Source organism: Urocitellus parryii, chromosome 14 (genome assembly GCF_045843805.1).
Source record: "Urocitellus parryii isolate mUroPar1 chromosome 14, mUroPar1.hap1, whole genome shotgun sequence".
In the NCBI taxonomy this organism is placed as follows: Eukaryota; Metazoa; Chordata; class Mammalia; order Rodentia; family Sciuridae; genus Urocitellus; species Urocitellus parryii.
This window is the reverse complement of record NC_135544.1, coordinates 54,415,086-54,442,497: the sequence shown is the minus strand read 5'-3', so window position 1 is coordinate 54,442,497 and position 27,412 is coordinate 54,415,086. Positions and strand designations below refer to the sequence as shown.

The following is a 27,412-nucleotide window of genomic DNA, read 5'->3' as shown; positions in this document are numbered from 1 at the left end:
ACCAAGTGGGGAAAGAAAACAATGGATTCAGGGGTTCGAATTCCCACATCAAGCACCACATAAATGGCCTGAAAGAGACTCCTAAGTCTCACAGATGCAGAAGTGAGATGGCTGAAAATCAAAAGCAGGATCCAAGGGCACGTGTTGTTCAAAGGAGAGAGTATTGACCCAGAAGGGCTCCTCTGGACAGCCTGTGGACTCAGGTGAAAACCTCCTCCCTGGGGTCTCCAGCCTGCTAGCCCACCCTGCAGGCTTCAGACTTGCCAGCCCCACACTTGCATGAGCCAATTCCTTAAAATAGGTCTGTCTCCATCCCCCACCCCCTTTGGTTCTGTTTCTCTGGATAATCCTGACTAATCCAGACTTTGGTAAATTTTATTTCACAACCCAACCCACCTGCCATTCTCAGTTCTAATTCTAGGTTGCTGTGTGGTGCACTAGCTGAGCCCTAAGGGTTCATCCCAAGCTGAGGGGGTCCTCCCGATGCCCGAGCACACCTATTGGCCCGCAGGGCATAAGAACTCCTGTCCTGAATCAGGGTTCCCAGGGCTTAAAAGCCCTCAGCAGCCACAGCTGAATGTGTCTGCCTCTGGGTTCTGGGGGTGGTTTGAGGAGGAAGAAAAAATAGCAAGTCCACAAATGATGTCACTGGGCACCGCCCACGGGCCGCCATTCACCTGTGAAATCTGCCATTCACACACCAGTTTTCACATAGTGACAAAGGCAGTGGGAAGGAGACCATTCTAGGAGAGAAAGACCCACAGTGAACCCCTTGGACAGAAAGATGCCCGGGAGTCTGGAACTACTTCCCCCAGGCCCCATGATCTGGGGTAAGATTCAATTTCTGCCTTCTGGTTCCTCTTCCAGGAAACAAAGCACTAAACTGACCAGTGTCTGAGATCCTTTCAAGCACAAAAACTGTCCCAGGCATCCTGGTCCTCGCTGTGCTTTCATTTCCTAATCTGCAAAATGGGTTGACGCCATCTGTCCTGCTATGGCCTGGCACAGAAGGATGGAGGCAGCCTGTGTCCAGGAAAGACGGGCTCAGTCGGGTCGGGTCAGGCCAGCATGGGAGAAAAGAGTCCTCACCGATGTTCATCTCAGCGTCTCCCTTTTATCTCAGACCCTCACTTTCCTAAACATCTAGACACACAGACGTCGTAAAGGACCACAGGGGACACGGGAGACACCGAGGTACAGGGGCTCACAAGAGAAGCACCTGTCACTGCTGGTTATGAGTTACCAACTGTCCACATTGGTAGAGAAATTCTGAGTTCTGGCCCCCTGAGGCTCTGTGTAGGTCCCCAGGCCTGCTTGGCTTATACCTCCTCGGTAGCACTGACCACGTCCCATGGTCACTTTATGGTCAAGAGTCCCTTTCCTACTGGTGAAGGAGCTGGCTGAGGCTTGGGACTGTGTCTTGTCCCTGATACCTAGGCCTAAAGTATCACATAGGAAAAGTTTGCTGAAGGAAAAAAAAAGAAATCTCTCTCCATTTCACAGATGAAGGAGTGGAATGGCTAAAGCCTCAGACCTCAGACCTCAGACCTGGGGGCCAGAAGAACCCTCCGAGGCAGAAAAGCAATCCTTAGCAGAAAACCTTTGCCCTGAGTTGGCAGTGTCTTTCCTCTGCTTGCCTAACAAGTCTGAGGATAAAGCAGCCCTTCATTCTTTCATCCTGAGGATAACTGGCAGAAGTTATTGTATACACCTTTACCTACATGATCACATTTAAACGGCATCATTGCCCCAGGAGATGAGTGAGGATGACTACCCTCCCCTTGCAGGTGGGAGGAGGTTGCATGGGAATCCTTGCTTCCACATTCCCCAAGCTTCTGCCAGGTGTCAGGCTCCAGTTTCTACCAGGTTCTTGAGGAGGGAAGCCCCAGCCCAGGGAGACCACAGCATTTCCTAGTCTAACATAATCTCCCAGTGTGCAGGTAAGTCAGTCAAACATTAACGTGGAGATCTGTGGGCTGAAGTCAGACGCCTGGCAATCGAGCCCCAGTTCCACACTTTAATAGCCCTGACCTTGTTGACTCAGCTGCAAAGGAAAACAAAACATAAAAGTTGCTGCCTGAGCTGCCTCCTGAAGTTGTCAGGGAGTCCCAACAAGGTGGAAAGAACTTTAATGGCCGGTGTGGTTGGCCAGGGTTCCTGTCCTGCTCGTTAGCACCCAAGAGCACTGAAATTCCTTCCAGCAGCTCAGGTCTGACACGAAGGCTTTCAAGGACTAAAAGGGTGACAAGTCCAAATGCAAAAGCCACGTTGGCAACCATGGTGTGGGTACAGCTGGACTGATCCTGGGAGGTTCTGGAACTAGAAAAGACTGAAATCGTTCCCTTGGGTGCTCACCCCGCAGACACACACAGAGCTGAAAGTTAGTGGAACAATAGAGGGCACCGGCCCCCTGGATGCTTCAGTGACACTCCAGACCCTCATTTAGATGAGAAAACTCAGGTACAGGAAGAAAGGGCTTCAGCACCGCTCAGGGGGCTGGTCCCCCAAGACCACCTGCCCTGAGTGCAGTCTGGTGAGGGTCCACACGGTCCATGCTCCAGTCTGGGCAGGTGAGTGTCTGAATTCAGGTACACACTAGATAACAGGGCCACAAATCAAGATTATTTTAAACTGTTTGCCTGACTGGTGAATTATCATCATCCAGGCACAGAATAATTGATAAAAGACACAAAAGTCAACTGCCCTCTAGATTCTCCTTTTTGGACACTGTGTGAATAGCCCCCACGCTACACGGTACTGCGACAGGTGGTCAGTGTTGTGGCTGAGCCCCACCTGGCCGTCGTGCAAATGTGTGTCTGGGTGATGAAGACATCATCCGCAAGGTCTCCTTGGGTGGATTATATTACGTCTGAGGAGATCATATCACTTTAGGGGAATGCTGACTGCAAAAAAGCAATTCCTTGAACCTGCCAGGAGAGGGCAGGTTCCCAAGAACGCACCAGCAAAGCAACCCCTTGAGAGCCCCAGAGAGCTCCCAAGCACAGGGGCTGGGAATTGCTGGGTCTGAGCAGGCAGTGCTAGGTCCATCTGGAAGCCATCTCCTGGGACCAGCTGACTTAGTGGTCATTGAGCAATTTGTTCTGGGGCTTGTATGAAGTCACCCACCAGTGAAATAAATCCCACAGCCCTCCCCGATCTGTGTGGATCACCTTCCTGGGGGAAGTGGAAACGGAGCTGCAGAGGTCCAAGTGCTCCCTACCGACAGAAACAGAGAGAGACACAGGTACAGACAGAGACTAAGAGAAAGAGAGGCTGAGAAAGACAAGACCCAGTCAAGAGAAAATTAGAAATGGGCAGGTAGAGAGGCAAGCGGTAGGGAGAGAGAAAAAAGTTAGGAAGAAGGGCCTCCTTTTCTCGTGTTCATTTCAGATCAGACTAAGACCCACCATCAAAGCCAACTCTGGGCTCTCAGGCTCCCTGTGTGAGGAGCGAGCTCCCAAGCTGGGGACAACAGGTCTCTGCTGCATTCATTATGCAGAAGATGCTCCACACAAGGAAGCGTCCCCTGAGGGAAGCGCTGGAAGCTGCACTCAATGAATTAGTTTCCAGAGCCTTCTCAATGACTCCCTAGTATGAACAGAGAGCCAGCCTTGCCCAGGATGCATCCATAGTTTATTAAAGGGGCGGGGGTGTACTCAAGCCCAGGATCTTATCTGGGGCAGAAAGGCACCCCTGCCCACCACGAGGCTTTCTGACCTACCCCGCCAAGATCACCAGCCTCCAAGGGGAGACACCTTGGCAAAGTAACGTTCCCCAGAAAGGCTCTGTAGCAAATGAAAAACGACGTCACCCACGTATGTGCCTAGTTTATTTAGAGGGCATCAAACTAAATCCCACTTTTCTACAGGGCGGGGGGCGCCCACCAGCCGGCTGCGGCTTTAAATAGATAAGAACAAGGCCACAGCAGAGGAATAAAGGCAGGAAACTGGAGCTCCCTGCCTCGCTGGGCTGTAATTAGGTTAATGCTGGAACGTGATAAAAGTGTCCCAGTTGGCATGAGGGTCAGAAAAGGAGCCCTCCTGGGTGAGGAGCCCTCCCTCCCGCCAACCTGTCCACAGCCAGGTGGCCCAGCCCACAGCACTCACCCTTCTTCCGGGCCTGGGCAATGACTTCAGCCGCGCTCTTGCTCATCACCTTGGTGATGTACAGAGGGCAGTTGGTCTGGTTGCCAATGGTGATGGAACGATTCACGGCTTCCGCCTCCACCTGCAGCAGAAGAGCGAGGTATAAGAATTCAGCCCACCCCAGAGCCCCCATCTTTATCCTCTACCCACCAAGAGACTGAGTGCTGTGTCCCCAAGGTTCTGCCCCAGGGGGTACCCAGTGTCAATCAAAATAGGAATGGTGGCAGGGATAGGGCCTTATTCCACAAGCTGACAACATCAGCATCAACCAGGTCCATAAGAAACCCAGATTCCTGGCCCAGGGACCAGATTCCAAAACCCGGGGACCAGAACTCCAGGAGCAGGGCCCAGCCATGGGGGATAAAACATGCTAATATTTGAGAACCACCACGTCCAGGGAACTGGCTGATCTCTATTCAGTACATTGGTTCAGCAGCCAGTCTTGAGCCAAGACATTGAGTACTGTGACTCTGGACTGGGCTTCTGTCAAAAGCTCATGAACGAAACCAGCATCACCCCCAAAACAATGCACCCTCACAGGGCTCAGGACAGGGACAGGCAGCAGCAGCTGTGAGCACCAAGGGCCTCTGTGTGCACACACCAACACGGCCGGCCAGCCGCTGCCTGGTACGCCCTTGAGCCCCAGAGGGGAGGACTGAGCTCATAAACTAACCCAGTATCCCCAAGTTGGCCAGGGGCTCAGGTTCCCCACTGGCTGTAACTGGTAAACCTGGCTCTGCACATCGGCTGCCTCAGTGGACAGTATTTTAAAGATCCCCCGTGAATACCCATCAGGGAAGACTCCCCAGATGCAGTTTATCTTCAGGGCAATCAGCTATGTGTGTCTAAAATGGCAGGTAAGGCTGTGTCGATGCAGCCTCGAGAGGTCACGGGCTCCTTCCAGCAACCTGTGGTGTGCACTCATCAAGGGGAGGGAAGGGGTGGCCTGCTCCTCCTTGCCCTGCCCCCAACTCTCCCAGGGTAGTGCCTGGTTTGCAGCAGATGCTCGATAATGTTTGCTGCACAAATAAATGACTTCACTTTATTAAGGGTACTTAAAGCTGGGCATTCCTCAGAGCTGGTACTTTCCACCTGGAGTCGCTAAGCCAGAATCCCCAAGTTGGCCTGGGGCTCAGGTTCCCCGCTGGCTGTAACGGGTAAACTAATGGCAAGAAGTAAGACAGCTCCATTCACATGTGGCCGTCTGGGCACCACCTATGTGAAGAGGGCTGTCTGGAGGTCCACAGGCAGGGCAAATGGCTCTTGAACATGCTCATGAAGCACCCAAATCTTTTTAATTCCTGGCATAGCTGGGGAAGGGACCCACCCCCCCTCTCCAGGGCTTCACAAGTCCCCAGAGTGAAGTATGAAGAGGGCTCTGCCTCGGTCCTCAGCACTCCCCAGGGATGCCAGAAGCTACCCAGTTCAATGTCCCACACAGACACTTCTGACGGGGAAGAGGCACTATCAAGGATTCCCTAAGGAGGCTTTCTGACCGACCCCGCAGAGATCACATTTGCAAAGTAACATTCTGCAGAAGGGCCAGCCCTGAACTGTCCCAAGCAAACTAGTGAGTGCAATGGGTCTAATTAGGGGGACAAGGAGCCTTTAACCAGGGGCTCTACCCCTGGGGGACTGACTCCCACCAGGACCAGCCTTGGACAGAAGAATCCAGGTCCAGGGCTCTGTCTGGATCTGCATACCTGCTGTGTGCTATGTGCTGTGTGTGAAGTGAGCTGGTCCCCACCCCTGCCCCAGCCAGCAAGAGGCTCAACCGAAACCTTCGCTCCTCAGAAGAGAAGTCAGTTAAATTCCACCTGTACCACGAGTTTTACCCTCCTTAGGTGTGGGCTTCTGGTGCATAATCATACACTGCTCCACACAATGCTGAAAGAGTAGGATAGTTTAAAAGTAAAATCTCTGCCTCGTTATAGGGCTCTCGGGGACCTGGGAAGTCATCTATTCCCACCTTCTGCAAAGGAGACGACCTATCCAGAGACACACACTGTCAGTACACCACCTGCTCAACCGCACTGGCCCCCTGGACTCCTGGCAGACACAGTGCATGACATTCTGTGAGGCCCAGGCGGGAGTTCCCCTCTCCACGAGGCATTCTTCACCTGCATCTGAGTCCCCAGGCTCTTCCTAGTACCAGGGTCTTTGGGTCGCTCCTTGCTCCTAGCTCATCACATTCCGTCCTATGTACTTGCTTCCTATCTGCCTCTTTGTCCCCAGCTCGTGAGTCCCTTCAGAAAGGACCATATCTCTCTCATCTCTCTGCCCTGCAGAAGCCTGCACAGCCCAAATCAGAACACCTGCTCGACAATGGAATATTATTCAGCAATAAAAGAGAATAAAATCATGGCATTTGCAGTTGGAGAAGAAATGCTAAGTGAAGTCAGCCAATCCCAAAAGAAAACAAATGGCGAATGTTTTCTCTGATATAAGGAGGCTGATTCATAGTGGGGTAGGGAGGGGGAGCATGGGAGGAATAGACGAACTCTAGAGAGGGCAGAGAGGTGGGAGGGGAAGGGAGGGGGCAGGGGATTAGCAAGGATGGTGGAATGTGACGAACATCATTATCCAAAGTACATGTACGAAGACATGGATTGGTGTGAACACACTTTATATACAGAGATATAAAAAAAAATTGTGTTATACATGTGTAATAAGAATTGTGATGCATTCTGTTGTCATGTATTTAAAAAATAAAAGCAATTTAAAAAATTAAATTAAAAAAAAAAGAAAGAACACATGCTCAGTCACCTCTCGCCCATTACAGACAGTGATCTCCAGAATTCTCTCCAATCTCCTCCATCTTCTCAGATAATGACCAAGGAAAACCCTACTGAGTGGTCTCACATGGTGGGTTGGGAAGAAAAACATGGCGGCAGGAAGGTGTTGGTAAGTTCAAACTCAGCTAACATCATGATGTGAGTGGTTGAAAGACCCTGAAACCGCATGGAAACTGGACTGTGGTATTAGCTGCTGCTTCCTATGTGTTGGGGGCTCTCCCCAATGGGACGGGGGTGCTCAGAGCCACTCAGAATGTTTCCATGTTTCATTCCCTTTACCGCCCACTCAGGGGGTAGCTCACAACAGACCTCTCTTGGCAAACTGACAAAGGGAGAGGAGGTGCAGCTGGAGTGAGCGTAGAGCTCGAACTCTACTGTGCCACCCATCAGGCCTCGAAGACTCCCTGTGTCCCCTCCTCACCTCGAAGGACTGTCACAGGGTGAAATTACTCAGGGGAAACACCCCGGGCACAGTGCAGGTGCCTCCAAGTCAGATGAAAAGACATTCCCTGACTGGTGCCTGCCCACTGCACCCGGTGCAACCAGAACAGCTTCCCCCCTGCAGCTCTCCTTCCCAGTAAACCCAGGCGAGCTGCCTTCCTGTTTGCTGTGGGACAGCCCTAAAGCTCTGCTTCAGTGGTCCTGCCCCTTTATAGCCCTCTGGTCAAGCATCTTCCTTCTCCTGTTTCTGGAGGAAAACTCCTAATTTCAAGCTTCTATCTGCCCAGGTCCTTGGCGGTTGCTCTTCCTCCTCCACACCTTCTGTTTTTCCACCAGTTCTTTCTGTAGAACATCTGTTTCTTTCTTTCTGAGAACATCTGTTCAGACTCCCTCATTGTTCTCTTGGCTCAGAGCTGCCAGACTCGGCCTTAGCCAGGTCTGCCACAGCTTGACCTTGACCAAAATCTGAAAAGCATTTAAAGGCCAAAAATTCTACTTGGGAAGAAGAGATTGTCCGTCACCTACACCTACACGATTGTGAGCCCCCTTCCTGTTCCCAATCGTGACTCACTCATCCCAGCCAGGGCCCTGATTCTTGGCTGTGGCGCCAAACAGGATCCTGCTCTAAATTTTCCTTCCCCAGTTTTAAGGGTCTGTCCACCAAACTCTGCTGATCGTGTTGTGCTGTGTGCAGGCTTACCACGGAAAAGCTTACAACCCCCCAGAGACACAGAAGAGCTTGGTGATCTGCGTTCCTGTTTTGGTAACTGGCTGCTGGTTATAAACTACTAGGCGACAGGAAGATAATCAAGAGCTTCCCAAGGAGGGGCTTGGAAAACCAGAGAGGAGCACTCAGGCCACACAATCCCACCCTCTACCTCTGGGCTCCGTAGAACACTTCATTTTGCCTGTGTAGACATACAACGCACGCCTGCACACACATGTGAGCCATAGCTTCTCAGAGAGACCAGTCTGCACGACAAAAGCCCCGTTCTCAACTGGCACAAAGAAGGCTCTGCATGCTCTGCACAGCACCCAAGGGACCTCAAGTCCCGTATCCCATCTGGGGGTGTTCACCTCCTCAGGCCGGCTCAGCACGTGTCCCTCAGGGCCTGTGATGCCCAGATCCAGGATCCTCTGCTGTTCCTGAAATGTGTAAAGAAAGCCAGGTGGTCAGGAAGCTGGCCTTCAGGTCTGACCAACAGAGACCTGGGACCAGGGTGACCCGAGCAAAATGTGAAATTGGCTCTGCTGATCACTCTGCCCTCGTCCCAAGACCTTATAAAGAAAAAGGTTCACTGCCCTATACCCTGGCCTGTCTGACCAGCCTCTGCAAACCACTCAGCCTTCCCCTGGGAGGCTGAGAGCAATATGCTCCTGGTCCTCAGCCTCAGCCACAGTGTAAGATGCCCAGGCGTGACCAGGGAGCTTCCGAACCCCACCAAGGCAGCTGCACTACGGTCCCAAGGGAAACAGCCTCCTTGAAACAGGGACTGGCTGGCGGGACGCTCATGCCTGCAGGGAGACTGCAGCGGAGTCCAGCCCAGGAACACCAGGCCCTCTGATCTCCCTCCGTGGTGTTCAGCTACCCGCGTCACCCTCCAGGAGATGCAGAAATGATGCAAACGAAAGCCCCCTACCTCTGCAATGATGTCGCCGTTTTCCGCATGGACTTGGGCTATGGCACCAATATCCCGGATCACACTCAGTACTTCATAAATCTGAGAGAGAGGAAGGTGGGATCAGTCAAGGACTCTGCAATTTACAAAGCAGCACAAACTGAAAGGACACGGATGAGAGCGAGAAGCCAGGGCTAAAGCCCTGGGCTCACATTCTCCCCAAAGGCTGAATCACATCCCTAAATGACTCCACCAGCCGAGCCCCACAAAGCCAAGGATGTACGTATACTGGAGAATGCTTTCCCAGGGGGCAGCAGTGACCACGTGCCCACCAGCCCATTCAGAAGAGCTGATGCGTACCTGGGAATCCGTTAGCTGGAAGCGATCTTTGAAAGCCATGTACACGAGGAAGGAGTTGACCCCTGGGGACAGACAAAATAGAGAGGGAGACGTGACTTTTAATACACAAACCAAACCAAATAATCTGGAAGGGAATGAGAAAGTGATGCTACCACACGTGTGTGTGTGTGTGGGGGGGGGGGGGAGAGACAAACAGACAGATAGACAGAGAGAGGGGAGAAAGGAAAAGAGACAGAGATGGAGATACAGAGAGGCAAACCGGGTAAAACATAAACAACCAATGAATTCTGGGGACAGGGTTCATGAGAATTCCTTTGAGTAGTCTTACAGTTGTTCAGGAGGCTTAAAATGATATCAAAATGAAAAGCTGAAGTGGTTATACACCCATGTTCATAGCAGCCCAAGTGGCTATCCAATGGATGATGAGATAAAATCTGGTCTATACATGCAACAGAATTTCACTGAGCCTTAAAAAGGACATTCTGACACCTTCAATAAGACAAATACCATGTGATCCACTCCTGTGAGGGGCCTGGAGAGACAGGAAGTGGAATGGGGCTGGCTGCCTGGGGCTACAGACAAGGGCACGTGGAGACGCATTGTTTAATGTGCAGAGTTTCAGTGTAGTAAGAGGAAGGGTTCTGGAGATGGATGTGCTTCGTGCCACTCTCCCGGACACTGACGGGTGGTTAGAAGGGTGAGTTCTGGGTTATGTGTATTTTACCACAGTTCCTATATTTTTTTTTAAGCTGCCCCCAACACAAGTCTGTCGTGCCTTTAATAAGAAAATGAATTAGAAGTTTCTGTCTGTGAAGATCAGTACCAAATGTCTTCTCTTTGACAAGCAGACTATACTCCTTGCCGATTTTTAAGAAACTCTTTTTTAAATAAAAAAAGGTCCATTGGCTCAACAAGCAGACATCCTGGGCCCATCCTCTCCTCTCGGAGTTCTTGCTTCCCCGCCTCCCGAGGCAGCAGGCCAAACACCCCTGCCCAACATCCATCACAATGTTAAACAATCGTCCTGACAACGTCCTCGCCTTGGAGCTTAATTCAAGCCACCTGGGGTGCTGGGCGCTGCCTGAGTTAAATGCTCCTGGACATCCTGACCCTTCTCTCCTTGCTAGGCAACAGTTGTCATGGTAACTCTCAGGCCTGGTTTAAAGTAGATTCACTCTAAATATTGAGAGTTAAATCCATTGGAGTCTGGTTATTCTCAAATGTGAAGAAGGTCAAAGGTTACCCACTTTCTTGTTTGTGGAATCTTCAGGCTGGAAAGAAACATCGCAGTGCAGTATGCTCATGTGGGAGATTTTTTTTTTTTTTTTTTTAAAGGGAGAACCATAAACTTTAAGCAACTTGCCCAAGGTCACAGAGCTAGCCTGTGGAAGGGCAAAGAAATAAGGCTGAGGTTCTAGCTCTCCATCCTGCAGATTCTGTACCACATCTGTGGCTGTCCCCCATCCCCACCCCATCCACATCCACATCCACGTCCAGGTTTCCCTCCTGCTGTGGATCACAGCACACAGCACACCTGAGCCTGGAAGTCCCCTACGTGCATGATGCTTCCCTGAAGGTCAAGACCCAGTGAGGTCAACAAGTGGCCCCAGAAACCCAGTCCCCAGCCAAGTTCAAGAAGACCTGGAAACACCAAGTGGTTTGACTTCCCCACCAAACCCCTGAGCCCCCAGGCTCCTGTGAACCGGAGTCCTGGAGACACCTTAAGGTGGATTCCTCCCACCTCCCAGTGAATCTCTCCAATCCCTGGAAATTGTGAAACAGAAAAGCCCCCTTAGGTGTGAAGTGTCCCCCTACTTTCACATCGACCCTGGACTCATGGCTCAGGTGCACCCTGACTGCCCAGCAGCCTCACGGGGCTCAACCAACGCTCACCACATCCCCAACTCCCAGCCTGGCTAGAGAGCAAGGGTCCCTGAGACCAGCAAGCTGTAGGCAGCTGCCACCCAAAAACAGGCCAGTAGCAGGGCTCACATTCTCTACCAACCACGACTGCAGGGGGTTAGGCCCTCCAGTGAGCACAGGCTGCTGCCCAAGGCCCGCTCTCCTTGCTCAGGGCCAGGCACCAGCAAAAAGCACAACTGGGATCCAGAGGCAGTACCCAGAGTTTCCCCAGGGCCCTGCCAATGCCTGGGCGGAAGCGCAGCCATCAGCAGCAGGTGTCAGGGCAGCGCCACCTACCGTGGTCCTTCACCAGCGCCTCCATCTCCTCCTGGATGCCCTTATGCCACTCGGTGATGTCCACGTGCAGAGAGTATTCACAGCAGGACTTGCTGTCGGCCCATTCCCTCCACTGGTCGAAGGCGGCCAGCAGGTTCGTCCCAGGCTCGGGAAGAACGTGGTCAACTAGGAGAGAAGAGACACGCGTCATCATCTTCAAGAAACTCACAGGCCACGGCTGGCAGGTGTTTTCCCACGCTTCTTGGGTTCCCAACCGAGACAGCGATGCCTTCGTCAGCCCCTAAGAATGCTCTGAAGCCAGCTGAGTACTCAGGAGGGACGAAGGAGAAACCTGTCCTTGGATGCTCCGGGGAAACCACACGTGAACTGCCCGGATCTGATTTCCCAACTCCAAGTCCCTAACCCCGGGGGCACGCTTCATGGACAATGTGTCCTTATGAACAATGGCAGTGTCAAATGACCGGCCAGAGGAGCCAGAACTTCTTTGTGCTGATAGCTGCCATGAGACGCCCCCACCAGACAGCTAGGCACTGGGGGGACTGGAGCGCAGCCACACACTCGGGCCTTTCCAAAGTGCCCAGGCTCAGCCACTCTCCCGTGGCCGCTCATGTTTCTGCAGCATAATACCAGTCTGTAATTTAAGGGAAATCTTTCATCTTAAGAGTTCAAAGCATTCTAAAACGGTGGCTGCTGTGATATTATTATGGAGGTAGGCTGACCCGGAGGACAAAGGACCATGGCTCAGGCTACCTGGGGTCTGTTTCCTGGCTCCCCCTTCAAGGTACCCTTGGGTAAACTACTTAATCTCCATGGTCAGAAATGTCTTGCTGGTTTAAAATGGGGGACAATATTACCCAGCACAGACATTTATTATGGGGATTAAATGAGAGGCGTAGCTATCACCCTTATCGAGCTCCCTGATTTAAACCCTCCAACAGTGTCCCATTGCACGTCATATAAAGGTTAGAATCCCAGCCAACTTCCACACATGATCCTAGATCAGCCCCACCTTGCATTCTGCTCTCCAGCGCCAAAGGCTGTTTTGGGGGTGCTGCACCCCCAGCCCGTCCTCCCACCACAGGGCCCTTGCAGGTGCCATTGTCTCTCCTAGGCCTAGGGGAGCTCTCACCCAGCCACTGTGATGACAGGCTTTCTAGACTACTGTCACCCAGCTTTACAGGAAGCACCTCAGAAATACAAAGCAAAAGGATTTGTCCAAGGTTGAATCAAACTTGGGCAACAAGAAAGATGAAGCCCAGGATTCCAGATGCCTAAAGCAATGAGGCATTCTTCCTAAATAAAATATTAGATGTTCTGCACCCAGGTAAGCAGTTCTGAGCTAAGAAAATGCCAGCCTTGGCAACACGGTGAGCTCAGATTTCTGAAATGAATCAAACTTGCAGATGCTGCTAAACTGGGATCCCCTGAGCTTGCCTTTATATATGTCAGGGATATGGTCATCGGACATATTGACTACCCTGATCAGATCATTACAAATTGTATATATGCACTGAATGTCACACTGCACCATATGAAAGTACATGCAGTTACTATGTGTCAATTAAAAAATTTATAAAAATATGGCACACTGTGGTAAATTTCTTTGGATAGAATCCACTTTTCCATAAATATTTGCAAGCATTAGTATAAAATATATGCATGTCTATATAATCGATCAGTCCTGATATCTGTAATATGCTAACATTATCTAAAAAAGTAAAATCGATGCACATTTTAAATGCAATTCTGTTCCGTTGGTAAAATGTTACCAGAAATTATGACAAAACAATTCTAATTCTTCTTCTTAAATTGTGCCCCTGACTCCCTCCTCACAAAAAAAGAAAAAGAAAAAAATACAGAAAAACCTCAGCAACAATCAGTTTGGATAGTCTCCACGGCCACTCCCCTGCTTCACCTCTCGCCCTCCTCCAAACCTCCCTCCTAAGCAGCCAAGTGAGTTTTCTAAAACCTTTACTCAGCTGCTGCCAGTCGCCGGCTGAAATCCTTCAGGGGCCAGCCTCCATCTACAGAGTCAAATTCAGACTCCTTCCCCAGGTCCCGTGGGTCTGGGCCCAGCTGACATCCCCAATGCACTCTGTCCCCTACCAGCTCACGGCCATGGCCACCCTGACAGCTTGTCACTTCTTTGGGCAGCCCAGCACCTGCCCATCCCAGATGCCCCCTCTCTGGAAATCTACTGTCCTTGTTCCTCATCCTTCTCATCAGGTCTGTCACCATCCCATGGGGACACCACGATTTGAAATAGTTTCCATACAGGCATCACTAATAATGTGCTGTCTGACCACGCCCCCACTAGGACAAATTCCTCAGAGCAGGGACTGAGGGTTGGGACACAGGAAGAGCTCAATAAATGAACTAAGTAAGTAAAAGAATGTCGCCTCTCAGCTCTCACGTTCCGCCACACAGGATCAGGTGAAGCAGCCAGAGTTAGAGTCACCCCTTGGTATTGCGAGGCAAAGTCTTGCCCATGCCAAAATCCACAGACACTCAGGTCCCTTATGTAAAATGGCATAGCATTTGCATATGACCCATTCAAAACCTTGAGTGTCCCCTCCCTCCCTCTCTCCCTCCCTCCCTCCCTTCCTTCCTTCCTTCCTTCTTTCCTCCCTTCCTTTTGCTTTATTGTGCTCAGGATCAAATCCAGGGCCCCCAAGCAGGCCCCCTACCACTAGCTAAATCCCACATACTTTATATCATCTCTAGATTATTCATAATACCTAGAGGGATGCCTGCATGCCTCCGTTGGAGCGGATTCAGTGGATTCAGCATTACTACTTGCTTTGAAGCACATTTTAGTTTTGCTTTTTGGTACTTTCTGGAATGTTTTTTTCCAAACATTTTCGACCTGTGGTTGGTTGAACCCACAGTGGGTTGAATTCACAGACGCAGTATGTGTTGATATGAAGGGACATTTGTACTGTCCTAGAGCCCGGCAGCTTTTCCTGCTCATGCCCCAGAGCTGCTGTGAAGCCCAGAGGGCCCCTGCGCAGCCATGCTGCCTGCCAATCAGAGGGCCGTCTTCCACTGGTGGCAGGGGATGCGGGAGACAATTGTTTTCTTGGGATAGATGGAGATGTCCAGGGCTTGCCAAGCACGTGTAAGGCCTGGGTTCAATCCTCAGTACTGAACAAAGAAAGAGGGAAGACTGCTTGAAAAAAAAAAAAAAAAGGTTTTAGGGCTCAGGGTATGGCTCAGTGGTAGAGCCCTTGCTAGTACATATGAGGCCCTGGGTTCATTTCCCAGTGCTGCAGAAAAAAAAAAGAAAATCTCAAATTTTAGGCAAAGTTAATATCACATCTAATCCAATCTCTACCACCATCACCCTGCCAAAAACCAGCCTACTCGAATTTGGTACGTTTCCTCTATACCTTTTCTCTACACATTGTATTTTTATTCTATTTTTTTATTTATACTTATCGCTCATTTCCAGATAACAAAAGGCAAACGTCGTCGTGAAGTATTGCAGTTGATGGGGAGCATCCTGGACGTTCCAAAGGACGAAATGGAGCACTTGTTGAATAAAGATTATGGTGGTGTCAGAAAGTGGATGAGGAGTTGCCTTGGAGGGGCTTCAACAAGTGTCCCCAGCACACCTCCGAAACCAAATCAACAACCCCAACCCGTGCTTCAGAGTTCTTTTTCAGAACCCCTTTACCAGGAAATGTTAAAGATGGAGCCAAATTAAGAGCTGGCAGAAGCACCAACGGGAATCCACTCTTGGTCCCACGTTCTGCAGCGGTGCCTCTTAGTAACCTCGCTGGAGTTGGACTTGGTGGACCTGGGCGTCCTCTTTTCACACCCATTGCAGATTTCATGCCCACCTTTACACCGTCGCCAGTGTCCCTGCACAACAGGGCCAGAGCTGTACTCCAGGATCTTCTAAATATTTAGCATTATTCTAAAGAAGCCATAACCCTTTTTGATGTTTTACAGCATGGCCTTTTGAAAAAGCACGCATGTGCTTGTAGACAAAAAGAGAAAGCAAAACAGCTGGTATATGTAAGTGTATAGCTACTAGGTATTTTATTTTATTTCTTTAGTTGTTGTTGTTGTTGTGATTTTTTGCTATAGTACTTTTTAAAAAATTTGTTTTGTTTTTTGTAGCACTTTTTGTTTATAGAATTTTGTTCCAATGTAGCAGATAATCATCACCAGTTATCAATTCTGATGTACTTTTGTGAGCCACTGTACAGAGCAGCCTTCTTGAACCACTAGTTCCAACCTCACTTAATGGCATTAAGATAAAAACGATACATGCAATCACAGGAAACGAGAGAAATCCAACCCATAAGAAGGATGTCTCAGATTTAGAGTACATGAAAACCAAATATAATGTTGCAAAACGTTGAGAATATTTAGTTTATCCAAGATAACATTGTGCAACTACCAAGCGAAAATTCCAATGGGGAGGACCTAAACAGGAAGCTTAGTGGATAAATTCTAAGATGCTTTGAATCCAAATTCTATGACCCCTATCCATTTTGCTGATTTCCATTTCTCTACGAAAGTCACTTCACATTAATTCAGTTTTCCAGATGATAAATATGTCCAGAAGGAAGAGTATTTTTATGAGGCAACCCCGAAGTGGGATCACATGATCCATTGCCAATGGAAAAGTTAATTAGTAAGAATGTATCATTAAATATCTGGACTGCTTATCTACATACTATTGGGGGCTCTACAATCGTTCTTATAAACACATTTTATAAAACATTTGATCAAAACAAGTTGGGGAGAGAAATAAGCTGACAACAGTTTTTGGAAGATGAAAAGCTTTACAACAGGAGTAGTTATAACCTTTTGATAAATTAAGGTAAAAGATGAATCAAAAGTTTCTAGCTTAAGTAGGTGAAATCCGAGAAGCGAAAAAGCAGATTGCATAGCACATACTTCTCTGACACCCGTAGTTTCTAAAACCATTCAGAACGTTTTTATTAAAATTAATTTAAACAAAATTTAATATGTTTTTAAATATAAATTATACTATCATTTAATATAAGTTAATCTAATTTAAATCAATCTAATTTAAATTAATTTTATTAGTAGTATTATTTAAATTTCTTTTATTAATACGATGGTTTGATTTAAATTTATTTTATTAATTGATATTGTTTATTAACTTATGTTAAATTATAGTATGATTTATATTTAAAAATTCATTAAATTTTATTTAAATTAATACAATTTAACAAAGTAAATTTAACATAATATAGATTGAATTATTTAATATTGACTATATAATTTAATATAAATGTCAATAAAGTTAATTTTAATAAAAATGCTCTTAGTTGTTTTGGAAATTACAGGTGGCAGTGAAGTATTAGCAATATTATCTTCTTTTTTCTCCTCTTTGATTTTACCTAACTTAAGCTAGAACCTTTTGGTTTATCTTTTGCTTTACTTTACAAAAATAAAAAAAAAGGAAGAAAAACACCTAGTAGCTACACACATATCAGCTTTTCCTTTCTTATTTCTAAATTTCACCTTAACATTTACATTATTTTACCAAAATTAAGATGCCATCAGTTGTTAGGCATGAACAAAATCACTGAAACAACAACTGGAGGACGCATCCCAAAGGCACATTGGCCAAGTATTCAAAACATATAAATGTCTGAGAACCGATGAGCTCTGATAGTAAAGTTTCCCACCTATGAAAAGTTTCCCAATGCTATGGAAAATGATGACATTTCTCTTTTTGTGTTTTTTAAGCTGAGAACCAACCTAAGGTATGTTATCAGAAATTGTATGTAACTCAAGTCTTTAAATTTCTTATTTTTCCTGTACTGCAGACAAAGAGGCTCACAATTCCTTGAGCTCTACTAGCATTTCAGTGACAGGAAAAAATTCAATGATGCATAGTTGTTTATTTGCATTCAATGTCTATCAATCTTACATACTTTGGGAAGGGTCACAAGCCACGGCCCTTATGCCTCCTGCTCTATTTCAAAGCCTCCAGCATCAGTTGCAACAATTCTAGGAAACACTGGGAATACTCTATGGTACAAAATGCACAATTACTTTTATTTGAAAGCATCTCTAAGACATGAGTCATTAGGTGACTTTCTTGTTCTAAGTAAATTTACTGAATTATTATTAAGTGATAACACGGTAAGCCAAAATGAAAAATGAAAGCATATGCTTCAAATCAGAGCAAGGAAGAAATAAGAAGGTATGATGTGTGGTAAAAATACACGAACATGCAAATATTATCCAGCCTTCTTACGTCAAATGTCCTCTCTTTTATTTATTTATTTTTTGGAGGTTACATTCTTGCATGATATGCATGGAACAACTTTTGGGGGGATACGATCAGAAATTCAGCACTAAAATCTGCCTTCCTGTAACATCACACGGCTTACTCCCGAGAAGAATATCAAAGTATATATTTGGCTTCGACTTGCCAAATTACTTGGAATCTTATTCCAGTAGACTTCACACGGTTGGGAAAAGCAGAGTTCAGATTTGTCATGAGAGATTTTTATATATTCTGCTCACTCCATTGTGTCTAGGTGAGCCTTTGGGTTTCAATGCCTGGAAACACACTTCTTATATTTCAGAATTGAAGAGCTCTTGGAAACGGCGACCTCACTGCATTCTTGAGAAAAATATGTTATACAGGTACTCAGAAAATTACAAAGATTAATCTAGATCCAAGGTTTTTTTAAGACAAGGGGTTTAATGGAGAACACAGCAAGATAGCCTTAGAAATTTCATACTCCCTGCATTCTTAGGAAAAGCTGCTATATTGTAAAGAATAACACCAAACAGAAAAGTTCCTAAGAAAATATTGTGCTTTCAGTTTCCTTGTCTCATAAATTTTATTAAAGTTTCATTAAAGACCCTGTATTTGCTAGCCTTTTTATTAAATACTTTTTTGAGATATTCTATTAATGTCTATGACTGGATTTTACTTGGTCTCACATGAATGTCGCTCCCTGTGACAAAGGGTACATGGGAGGCAGGCAGGATCAGCCTGTCCTCTCCGAGGCACCAGCTGTCCGAACCAGGCTCTGACAGAGGTAGTGAAGGGCACTAGCGTCTCCTGGACTGAGCGAGAGGGTAAGTATCTGAGTGATATTAATTGTGTATAAATGCCACATTTTTTTTTATGCATTCATCTACTAAGTTGTTTCCACAATTTAGCTAATGTGAATTTTGCTGCTATAAACATTGATGCGGCTGTGTCCCTGTAGTATGCAGTTTTTAAGTCCTTTGGGTATAGACCAAAAAGAGGGATAGCTAGGTCAAATGGTGGTTCTATTCCCAAATTTCCAAGGAATTGCCGCCAAACTGCTTTCCATATTGGCTGCACCAATCTACAGTCCCACCGACAGTGTAGGAGTGTACATTTTTCCTGAAATCCTCACCAACACTTACTGTTGTTGTCTTCATCATAGCTGCCATTTTCAAAAATCGCTGACATTCTAACTGGAGGGAGGTGCAATTAAACCCCTATCTCTCACCATGCACCAAACTCCACTCAAATGAATCAAGGACCTAGGAATAAAACCAGAGACCTTGCATGTAACAGAAGAAAAAGTAGGCCCTAATTCCAATCATATGGGATTAGTCCCAAAATTCCTTAATGAGACTCCTATAGCACAAGAATTAAAATCAAGTATCAATAAATGAGATAGATTCAAACTAAAAAAGTTTCTTCTCCACAAAACAAACAATCTGGGAGGTGAATAGGGATCCTACATCTTGGGAGAAAAGTTTTGCCCCATCACACATCAGATAGAGCACTAATCTCTAGGGTATAGAAAGAACTCACAAATCTAAATACACACACACACACACACACACACACACAAATAAATAAATAAATAAATAAATGAATGAATGAACGAATAAATAAATAAATAAAATAAAATAAAATAACCCATTCAATAAATGGGCCACGGACCTGAACAGACACTTCTCCCAAGATGATATAAAATTAATCAACAAATTTATGCAAATATGCTCATCATCACTAGCACTTAGAGAAGTGAAAATCAAAACTACACTAAGATTTGAGGTTCAATCTTAAAGGCTGAAAATGAGCATGTTTCACCTCTCTTTCTCCTTCTACCACCAAATCCTCATAGAAATTAGAAAAGGACATTTGAAATGCTCAGTGATCCAAAATAAGAATGAGAATTTCAAGGACTGAACACAAAAATAGATTATGAAAGAGTAGATCAAGTTGAAAAGACAAAAGCAAACATAGAACGTGCAAGGAAACAGTTCACTTGCAGAAGCTGAGAGGTAACAGGCTGCTTCATGCTTTCAGTATTACATACCAGGGATCACAGAGCACAGGACAACAATAAGATAGTTATCTGGGGTACCACACCGTGGGGTACATAGAGCAAAAACATGGGAAACCCTGCAGAATAAAAGGCATCAACTGAACATCCCTCTCTCAGAACCCAAACAAGGAACCACCAACAAGCAGGGAGGAGGGATAGAGAAGAGCTGTGTAATGCACTTAAGAAGCCTGACTGAGGAGCTATACCAAGAAGTTGTACCATGCACACAAAACTACATATCATGTTCAAACACACAGGCTACAGCCACCAAAATTTACCATGCCCTAGACCACAATGAAAACGCCAGCCAATTCCGTAAAGGTGTTATCACACAGGCTGCAATTCCTTGTGCATCTAAAATTAGAAGAATTTTGACTCCTCAAAAAAAAAAAAAAAAAAAAAAATTCCATATACAATGAAATTAGGGCCATAGAAACAATTCCAAATAATTGTTAGATTAAAGCAAAAATCAAGATGGAATTAAATTAAAATACTATAATGGCAGAAGCAACAGGGATTTAGATATATGTATTTGAAAAGAGATTGAAATCAAACGGCATATGCTTTTAACATAAAAACATAAGAAAATACCTGGATACTGGATAAAATAATGTAAATGTTAAGGCAAAATTTAGAAAAAAACAAAGGAAAAGCTGATGTGTGTAGCTACTGGGTGTTTTGTCTTCCCATTTTTATCTTGGTAAATTAAGAGAAAAGATAAACAAAAGTTTCTAGCTTAAGTTAGGCAAAATGAGAGAGCAGACAAAAGTAGAATATATAGCTAATATTTCTCTGATACCTGTAGTTTCTAAAACCACTAAGTGGATTTTTATTAAAATTAATCTTATTAATATTTTTATTATATAGTTCATATTAAATGATTTAATCTATATTAAATGTTATTTAAATTGACTTTGTTAAATTGTATTAATTTAAATGAAATTTAATGAATTTTTAGTATACCGATTTTAAGTCCTTTAGTTATAAACCAATGAGTGGGACAGCTGGGTCAAATGGTGCTTCCGATCCCAGTTTTCCGAGGAATTTTCATACTGCTTTTCAGACTGGCTGCATCAATTTGCAGTGCCACCAGCAATGTATACGTGTACCTTTTTCCCCCACATCCTCGCCAACATTTACTGTTGCTTATATTCTTGATGATTGCCATTCTGATTGAAGTGAGATGAAATCTTAGAGTAGTTTTGATTTGCATCTCTCTCATTACTAGTGAAGTTGAACATTTTTTCATATATTTATTGACTGATTGTATTGCTTCTTCTGTGAAGTGTCTGTTCACTACCTTGCCCTTTACATTAAAATAAATATATATATATATAAATATGTGTATATATATATATATATATATATATATATATATAGTTTATTGCTGGCAAAAATAGAGTATCATTGAATAGTTCCAAAGTTTAGAGACTTCTAAAAAAGTGGCTTTTATAGACTTTCATGAGTTGAAAACTAGTTGTATTTCTAATAGGGTGGAGCTCAGTAATCACTATGTTGCCATCAAGAAAGCCCGGCAGATGTTTGCCCAGTGGAATGAAAGAAAAAAAAAAAAACCAGAATTGAGAACATCATCCAGGCAAATCAGTAGGCAACTGATTCTAGTTCGAGGCAGACAATTAATCTGTTGACGAATCTACTTTCACAGTTTGTACATAACATTTATGGACTATTATTTTAAATTCTATTTTAAAAATATTTATTATTTAGCCTTTAGTGGACACAACATCTTTATTTTATTTATTTTTTTTTTTTTTATGTAGTGCTGAGGATCAAACCCCATGCCTCACGCATGCTAGGTGAACGAGCTACTACTTGAGCCATAGACCCAACACTCTCTTAAATTCTTATTTCCACCTTGCTTCTTTATGATAATGAGAATTCAAATTTATGGGTAATATATCATTCACTGAACAACTTCTCAGTCCAAATCAATCCTTCTACTACTGTATTGTCACTGGAGTGTTATGTTAATCTTCCTACAAACGTGTGCGGAACATTTCATTGATTATGCCAATTCTTAAAGATACAAATGTGCCGAGCCCTAATATCCAGAGTACACAAAGAACTCAAAAAGTAAACATTAAGAAAACAAACAACCCAATCAACAAATGGGCCAAGGACCTGAACAGACACTTCTCAGAGAAGGATACACAATTAATCAAAAAATACACGGAAAAAAATGCTCACCATCTCTAGCAATCAGAGAAATGCAAATTAAAACCACTCTAAGATACCAAATCAGTCCAGTAAGAATGGCAGCCATTAGGAAGTCAAACAACAACAAGTGCTGGCAAGGATGTGGGGGGAAAAGGTACACTTGTACATTGCTGGTGCGACTGCAAATTGGTGCAGCCAATTTGGAAAGCATTATGGAGGTTCCTGGGAAAGCTGGGAATGGAACCACCATTCGACCCAGCTATTCCCCTTCTCGGACTATTCCCAAAGACCTAAAAAGAGCATGCTATAGGGATACAGCTACATCAAGGTTCACAGCAGCACAATTCACAATAGCTAGAATGTGGAACCAACCTAGATGCCAGTCAATAGATGAATGGATAAGAAAATGTGGCATTTGTACACAATGGAATATTACTCAGCACTAAAAAATAACAAAACCATGGCATTTGCAGGGAAATGGATGGCATTAGAGGAGATTATGCTAAGTGAAGTTAGCCAATCCCTAGGAAAGAAATGCTGAATGTCTTCTTTCATATAAGGAGGGGGACTCAAAACAGAGCAGGCTGGAAGAGCATGAAAAGAAGACTACCAATTAGAAGGGACAAGAGGTGGGAGGGAATGGGAGAGAGAAGGGGAATTTCATGGAAATGGAAGGATACCCTCATTGTTACACACAATTACATAGAAGAGGATGTGAGGGGAAAGGGGGGAAAAAAGGAGAGAAATGAATTACAGTAGCTGGGGTAGAGAGAGATTATGGGAGGGGAGGGGACAGAAGGGGGGATAGGGAGGGAATAGGAAAGGCAGCAGAATATAACAGACACTAGTATGGCAGTATGTATAAACCTGCACGTACAGCCAATGTGATCCTGCAAACTGTACACGTGGTAAAAATAAGAATTCATACCCCACTTGAATCAAATGTATGAAATATGATATGTCAAGATCATTGTAATTTTTTTTTAAGCAACCAATAAAAATTTAAAAAAAGAAACGAGACAAGGCCCATATTAAAGAGATTTAAAAATTCTACTGAAATCTATAAGAAAATGTTTGAATGAATCATGAGGTATTAAAAGAAGTACAAACTTAATATCTTGCATAGAATTTATCACCCTGTGTTTATAGACTCAAAAAGCTTTCCTTACTTTAACCTTCAACTGTGTTTTAACAAAGCCACATTATTCAGGGCTCTCTACTTCTGGCTTTATTCTTTCTTACTTAGTCTTTTCCCCCATATGAGATCCTCACCACCACAGTCGTCAATGGCTGACCTTGCATTATATTTCAAGGATCACTCTATGTAACATCTTCTCCATTGACTGACTGTATTCAATTGCACTTCATAGCAGGAAATGTATATAACACAGCTTTATGTTGTTCACAATATCTACCACAATACCTTGTACTTTTTGGGCGCTGAATATATGTATAAGGATACACTTATGATTACTGGATCCTTTTTGTCACGTGTGCTCGCGAATGAGCCAGGGTTTTCCCTCCATATCCCCCATAGTTTCCAGGAATATTCCAAACATATTGAGAAGAAGAGAAATGCTTTTATTTGGACGGTCAGTTTCGAATACACTAGGTAGGTATCTCTCTCAGATAGAAATACAAAATGACAAACAGCTGTGGTCAGAGTGAACCATGCTAGAAGACCGAATCTGAGTGATCAGAAATGCCTTTCAGCAGGAGGAGCAACAACCACTGGAACCAGATTCAAGCCAAATGGGATAGGTCTTACACTGAAAAAGGATCATTATTTGTGATTTAAAACAATAAACAAACACAGAACACCTAAAGAGAAGGAGGCACCCTGCTATAATTTGGATCTGGAATGTTGCCCAAAGGTCATGTGTTGAAAGCTTGGACCCCAATCCACCAGCATTCAGAACGGACTCTACAGAAAGGTGAATTGAATCCTGAGCTCTAACCTCGTCTGTGGATCAATCCACTGATGGGTTCATGATTGGACAGGACTATCGGGAGTTGGTCAAAACTGTGGGCGGTAGGGCCTAGTTGGAGGGTAGGCCACTGGAGTTGATTCCCTGGAAGGGTACATCATATTCCTCAGTCCTCTCTTCCCCTCACCATTTCCCTGATCTCCATGAGTTGAGAAGCTCTGTTTTGAAGCCAGGCTCTCTGCCATGGTAATCTGCCTCACTTCAGGCCACAGCAATGGAGCCTGAAATTGAACCAAAATAAATATTTACTCATTTAATTTTCTCAGGTATGTTGTCAAAGTGATGAAAAAGTCTTCTAACACACACACACACACACACACACACACACACACAGGAGGAATGGTCTAAAGGGAGAAAAGGACACTTGGTATTGTTGATGCCTTCTTCAACAGTAGACACAGCTGGGGTACAGCGTGGATTCTCACTTCAGCAGATGCTAAAAGGGGCTTAAATTTTTATTTTAGTCTTTTATGAGGAGACATTGACTAACACAGGCCTGACTTCTCTCTCAGATTTGGAGATGAATAAGAAGGACCAAGAAGATTTCCTTTTCTAGCACAGGACACAAATGCAGTCACTAGTTTCTATAGCGATCTGAGTAATTATGTCTACTTGCTCTATCTTGAAGGCAAGAGACATTATGAGGTGATTCATATGATCCTTAGAATCTATTTAACCATTAATTTTCCAAAAATTCTTCCTTTTTTAAAATTTTATTTCTGCCACCTTGGGGTTTTGTTTCCTGAACAGACATATAGAAAGAACAGCTCAAGGAAAAGAGTCTCCTGAATATGGGCTCTGGGAAGAGAGTAATGGGAGCAAACCCAAACCCCTTCTAAAGGGTAATAAGGAAAATGATCCTAAAGGAAACAAAAAGGCAAATATGAACAAAGTGGCAGCAGGCTCCATTTGTTGGCCACTTTCTCTGCACCAGCCATCAGGTGAGAACTACACACACTATGTTCTCATTTACTGTTCAACTCATGCTTGTGAGAGAGGTTTCATAAATGCATTCTGTCAGTTTAGCTCCAAAATTGCTTTGGTCCCAACTGGTCTGTCTGTTACAGCCCACGTGCTTCCTCTCTTTGCTTTGTCCCCAACTCTACAAAACTGCCTCCTCATTAACTTGTTGGAATTTAAACACCTTGGAAAGCAGGGCCTTATCTTAACTCCTTCTGATCCTTAGAGGTATGGGAATTACATTTAGGATTGTTACTCCATAGTAGAAAATTTCTCAACTTTCTATTTCGCTCTGTACTCTTGAAACCTGGATTATATTTGGCACTGATAAACAACCATAGGTGAAGTGAACATCAACCTATTGGCTCTAAAACAAATTTTTCTTAAGTGAAATTTAAGCGGAATTTTTGAGCACTTAAATAAACTTCAATCAGAATCAACAAGGACCAAATAATATTAAAATGAACTCGAAAATGTATAGATTAACAGCAAAAGTTTACTTTTGGAAAGGGTAAAGATGGTTCTTTAGTGAAATTTAATCCGTATTATAATTTGAATTCTGAGACTGATTAAGACTCTGTGATGGTTAATTTTATATGTTAACTCGTCTGGGCTACGATGCCCAGATACTTGGCCAACTTTTATTCTGGGTGTGTCTGTGCTGGTGTTATGGGGTGAGATTTACTTTTGAATCGGGGACTTTTAGTTAAATAGATTCCATTCTCTAATGTGGAGCGAGACCTCACCTCGTCAACTGAATGCAACTGAATGGGACAAAAAGCCCACCTCTCCCAGACAAGAGGGAACTGTCCAGTGAACTACCTTTGGATTTCATCTACAACATTGATTCTTCCTGGCTCCACAGCACACTGCCTTGGGACTCAAACTGGGACACTTTCCTGGATCTCTAGCTCCTCCCAGCCAACCCTGCCCAATCCTGTGAGCCAATAGCTGACAGGCAAGTGCAGGGAAGAAGCAGAGGCCCTGCAGGGGGTGAGTGTGCTACTGGATGCCAGTCCCTGGTCAAAGCGCAGGACAGGCTTCTGAGTTTACAGGCAGGAAGGGATGATTAGTGTTGGTGGAGCCCCAGGAACCCCGCGCTCTGAGGAATTCTGAGCGCTTGGGTCATAATCGACCCCGGCAACGCCGGAGGACGTTCGGGGCAGAGAAGTGGATGGTGATGGACGCGCTTCTCAGAGCTGGTCCGATGGATCGCTGAAGTGGCCACGATGTGGTCCTGGTTTGGAGGCCTGGGCTCAGGCTTGGGCCACTTCTTGGGTCAGGTGGGGAGCAGCTTGGCTTTCCTCACCGGCCAGAGCTCCACCTTCAACAGGGAAATGCTTCTGGATGACTTAGGAGACCCAGAAGCAGCTTTACATCATTGTTCGAGAAAGGAAATGGAAACTACTGATTCCACACTAAGATGTGAGAATGAAGGACCGAAAAAGTGCTGTACTGACCTGGAAGAAAAGCATGAAGCATCAGAGCTACAAATAAACCATCAGTCTGTAAGTTCCCAGAATCAACTGCCACAGAAAGAGGTAGAGATCAGCCATCCTAAAGCAGGACAGATTGTACTGCAAGATCAAATGTTCCAACTACAGGCAGCTGCTCAATCAGTACGCTCGGGAGCTTGTGGTGTACCAACAACAACTGCACCGGCTCCGTTCGGTTCCCTGGTCGGTAGTCATTTTTCAGCCTTTCGTGATGATGACACGGACTTTAGTGACATAATTTTATCACAACAAGAAACAAACGGATTACCAACTGAAGTTGCAAAACATGAATCTGAAGTTGGCCACTCGAGGCAGATTGCTGAGGCTCAGGGAACGCACCATTCTGACTCAAGTGAAATCTGCAAAGTACTAAATACTATCAAGACTCTTCAACCAAACCAAAGTCCAGACATATATGATCATCAGCATGAAATTTCAGTTTGGGAGCAGAGTTCTACTGTGGCAGAAAAGGGAAGAACCCTTCCTCAGCATTCAGCAGTGGAAGAAGTGTTCAGGCTTCAACGAGCCCTGGCTGATGCGGAGAAGGAAATCGTGAGACTAAATGGTTTAAACCAGGATAACCGTCTTGCTGAAGACAATCTGAAACTTAAAATGCATGTTGAAGCTCTAGAAAAAGAGAAGTCATCATTGAGTCAAGAAAAAGAGGAACTTCAGATGTCACTGTCAAAACTGAGCCGTGACTATCAAGTCATGAAAAACAGAGCTTCAACGGACATGAATTTGAATGTACAATTACTAGACTTAAAACTTCACTTGAAGGCAAAGGAGGAAGAACTGAATCAGACTATCAATGAAAAGAAAATGCTGATGGCTGAGTTAGAAGAACTGGATCATCGGAATCGGGAAGCTACAGAGCACATGATTTTGATACAAGATGAGCTATCAAAACAAC

General features: G+C 45.0%; 1 protein-coding gene across 1 annotated transcript in view; it reads right to left on the bottom strand.

Annotated features, from left to right (window-relative positions):
* LOC144250102 (dihydropyrimidinase-related protein 2-like) overlaps positions 1-19,046 on the bottom strand; it is a 30,795-nt gene extending 11,749 nt beyond the window's left edge. The window contains exons 1-6 of the mRNA XM_077792490.1: positions 18,961-19,046; positions 11,560-11,724; positions 9,361-9,422; positions 9,022-9,102; positions 8,459-8,527; positions 4,107-4,227 (exon numbers count right to left, since the gene is read on the bottom strand). Coding sequence (XP_077648616.1) covers positions 4,107-4,227; positions 8,459-8,527; positions 9,022-9,102; positions 9,361-9,422; positions 11,560-11,724; positions 18,961-19,006 — 544 coding nt within the window. The 5' untranslated portion in view covers positions 19,007-19,046. The remainder of the gene's footprint in view (positions 1-4,106; positions 4,228-8,458; positions 8,528-9,021; positions 9,103-9,360; positions 9,423-11,559; positions 11,725-18,960) is intronic.
* Positions 19,047-27,412: the final 8,366 nt, after the last annotated feature.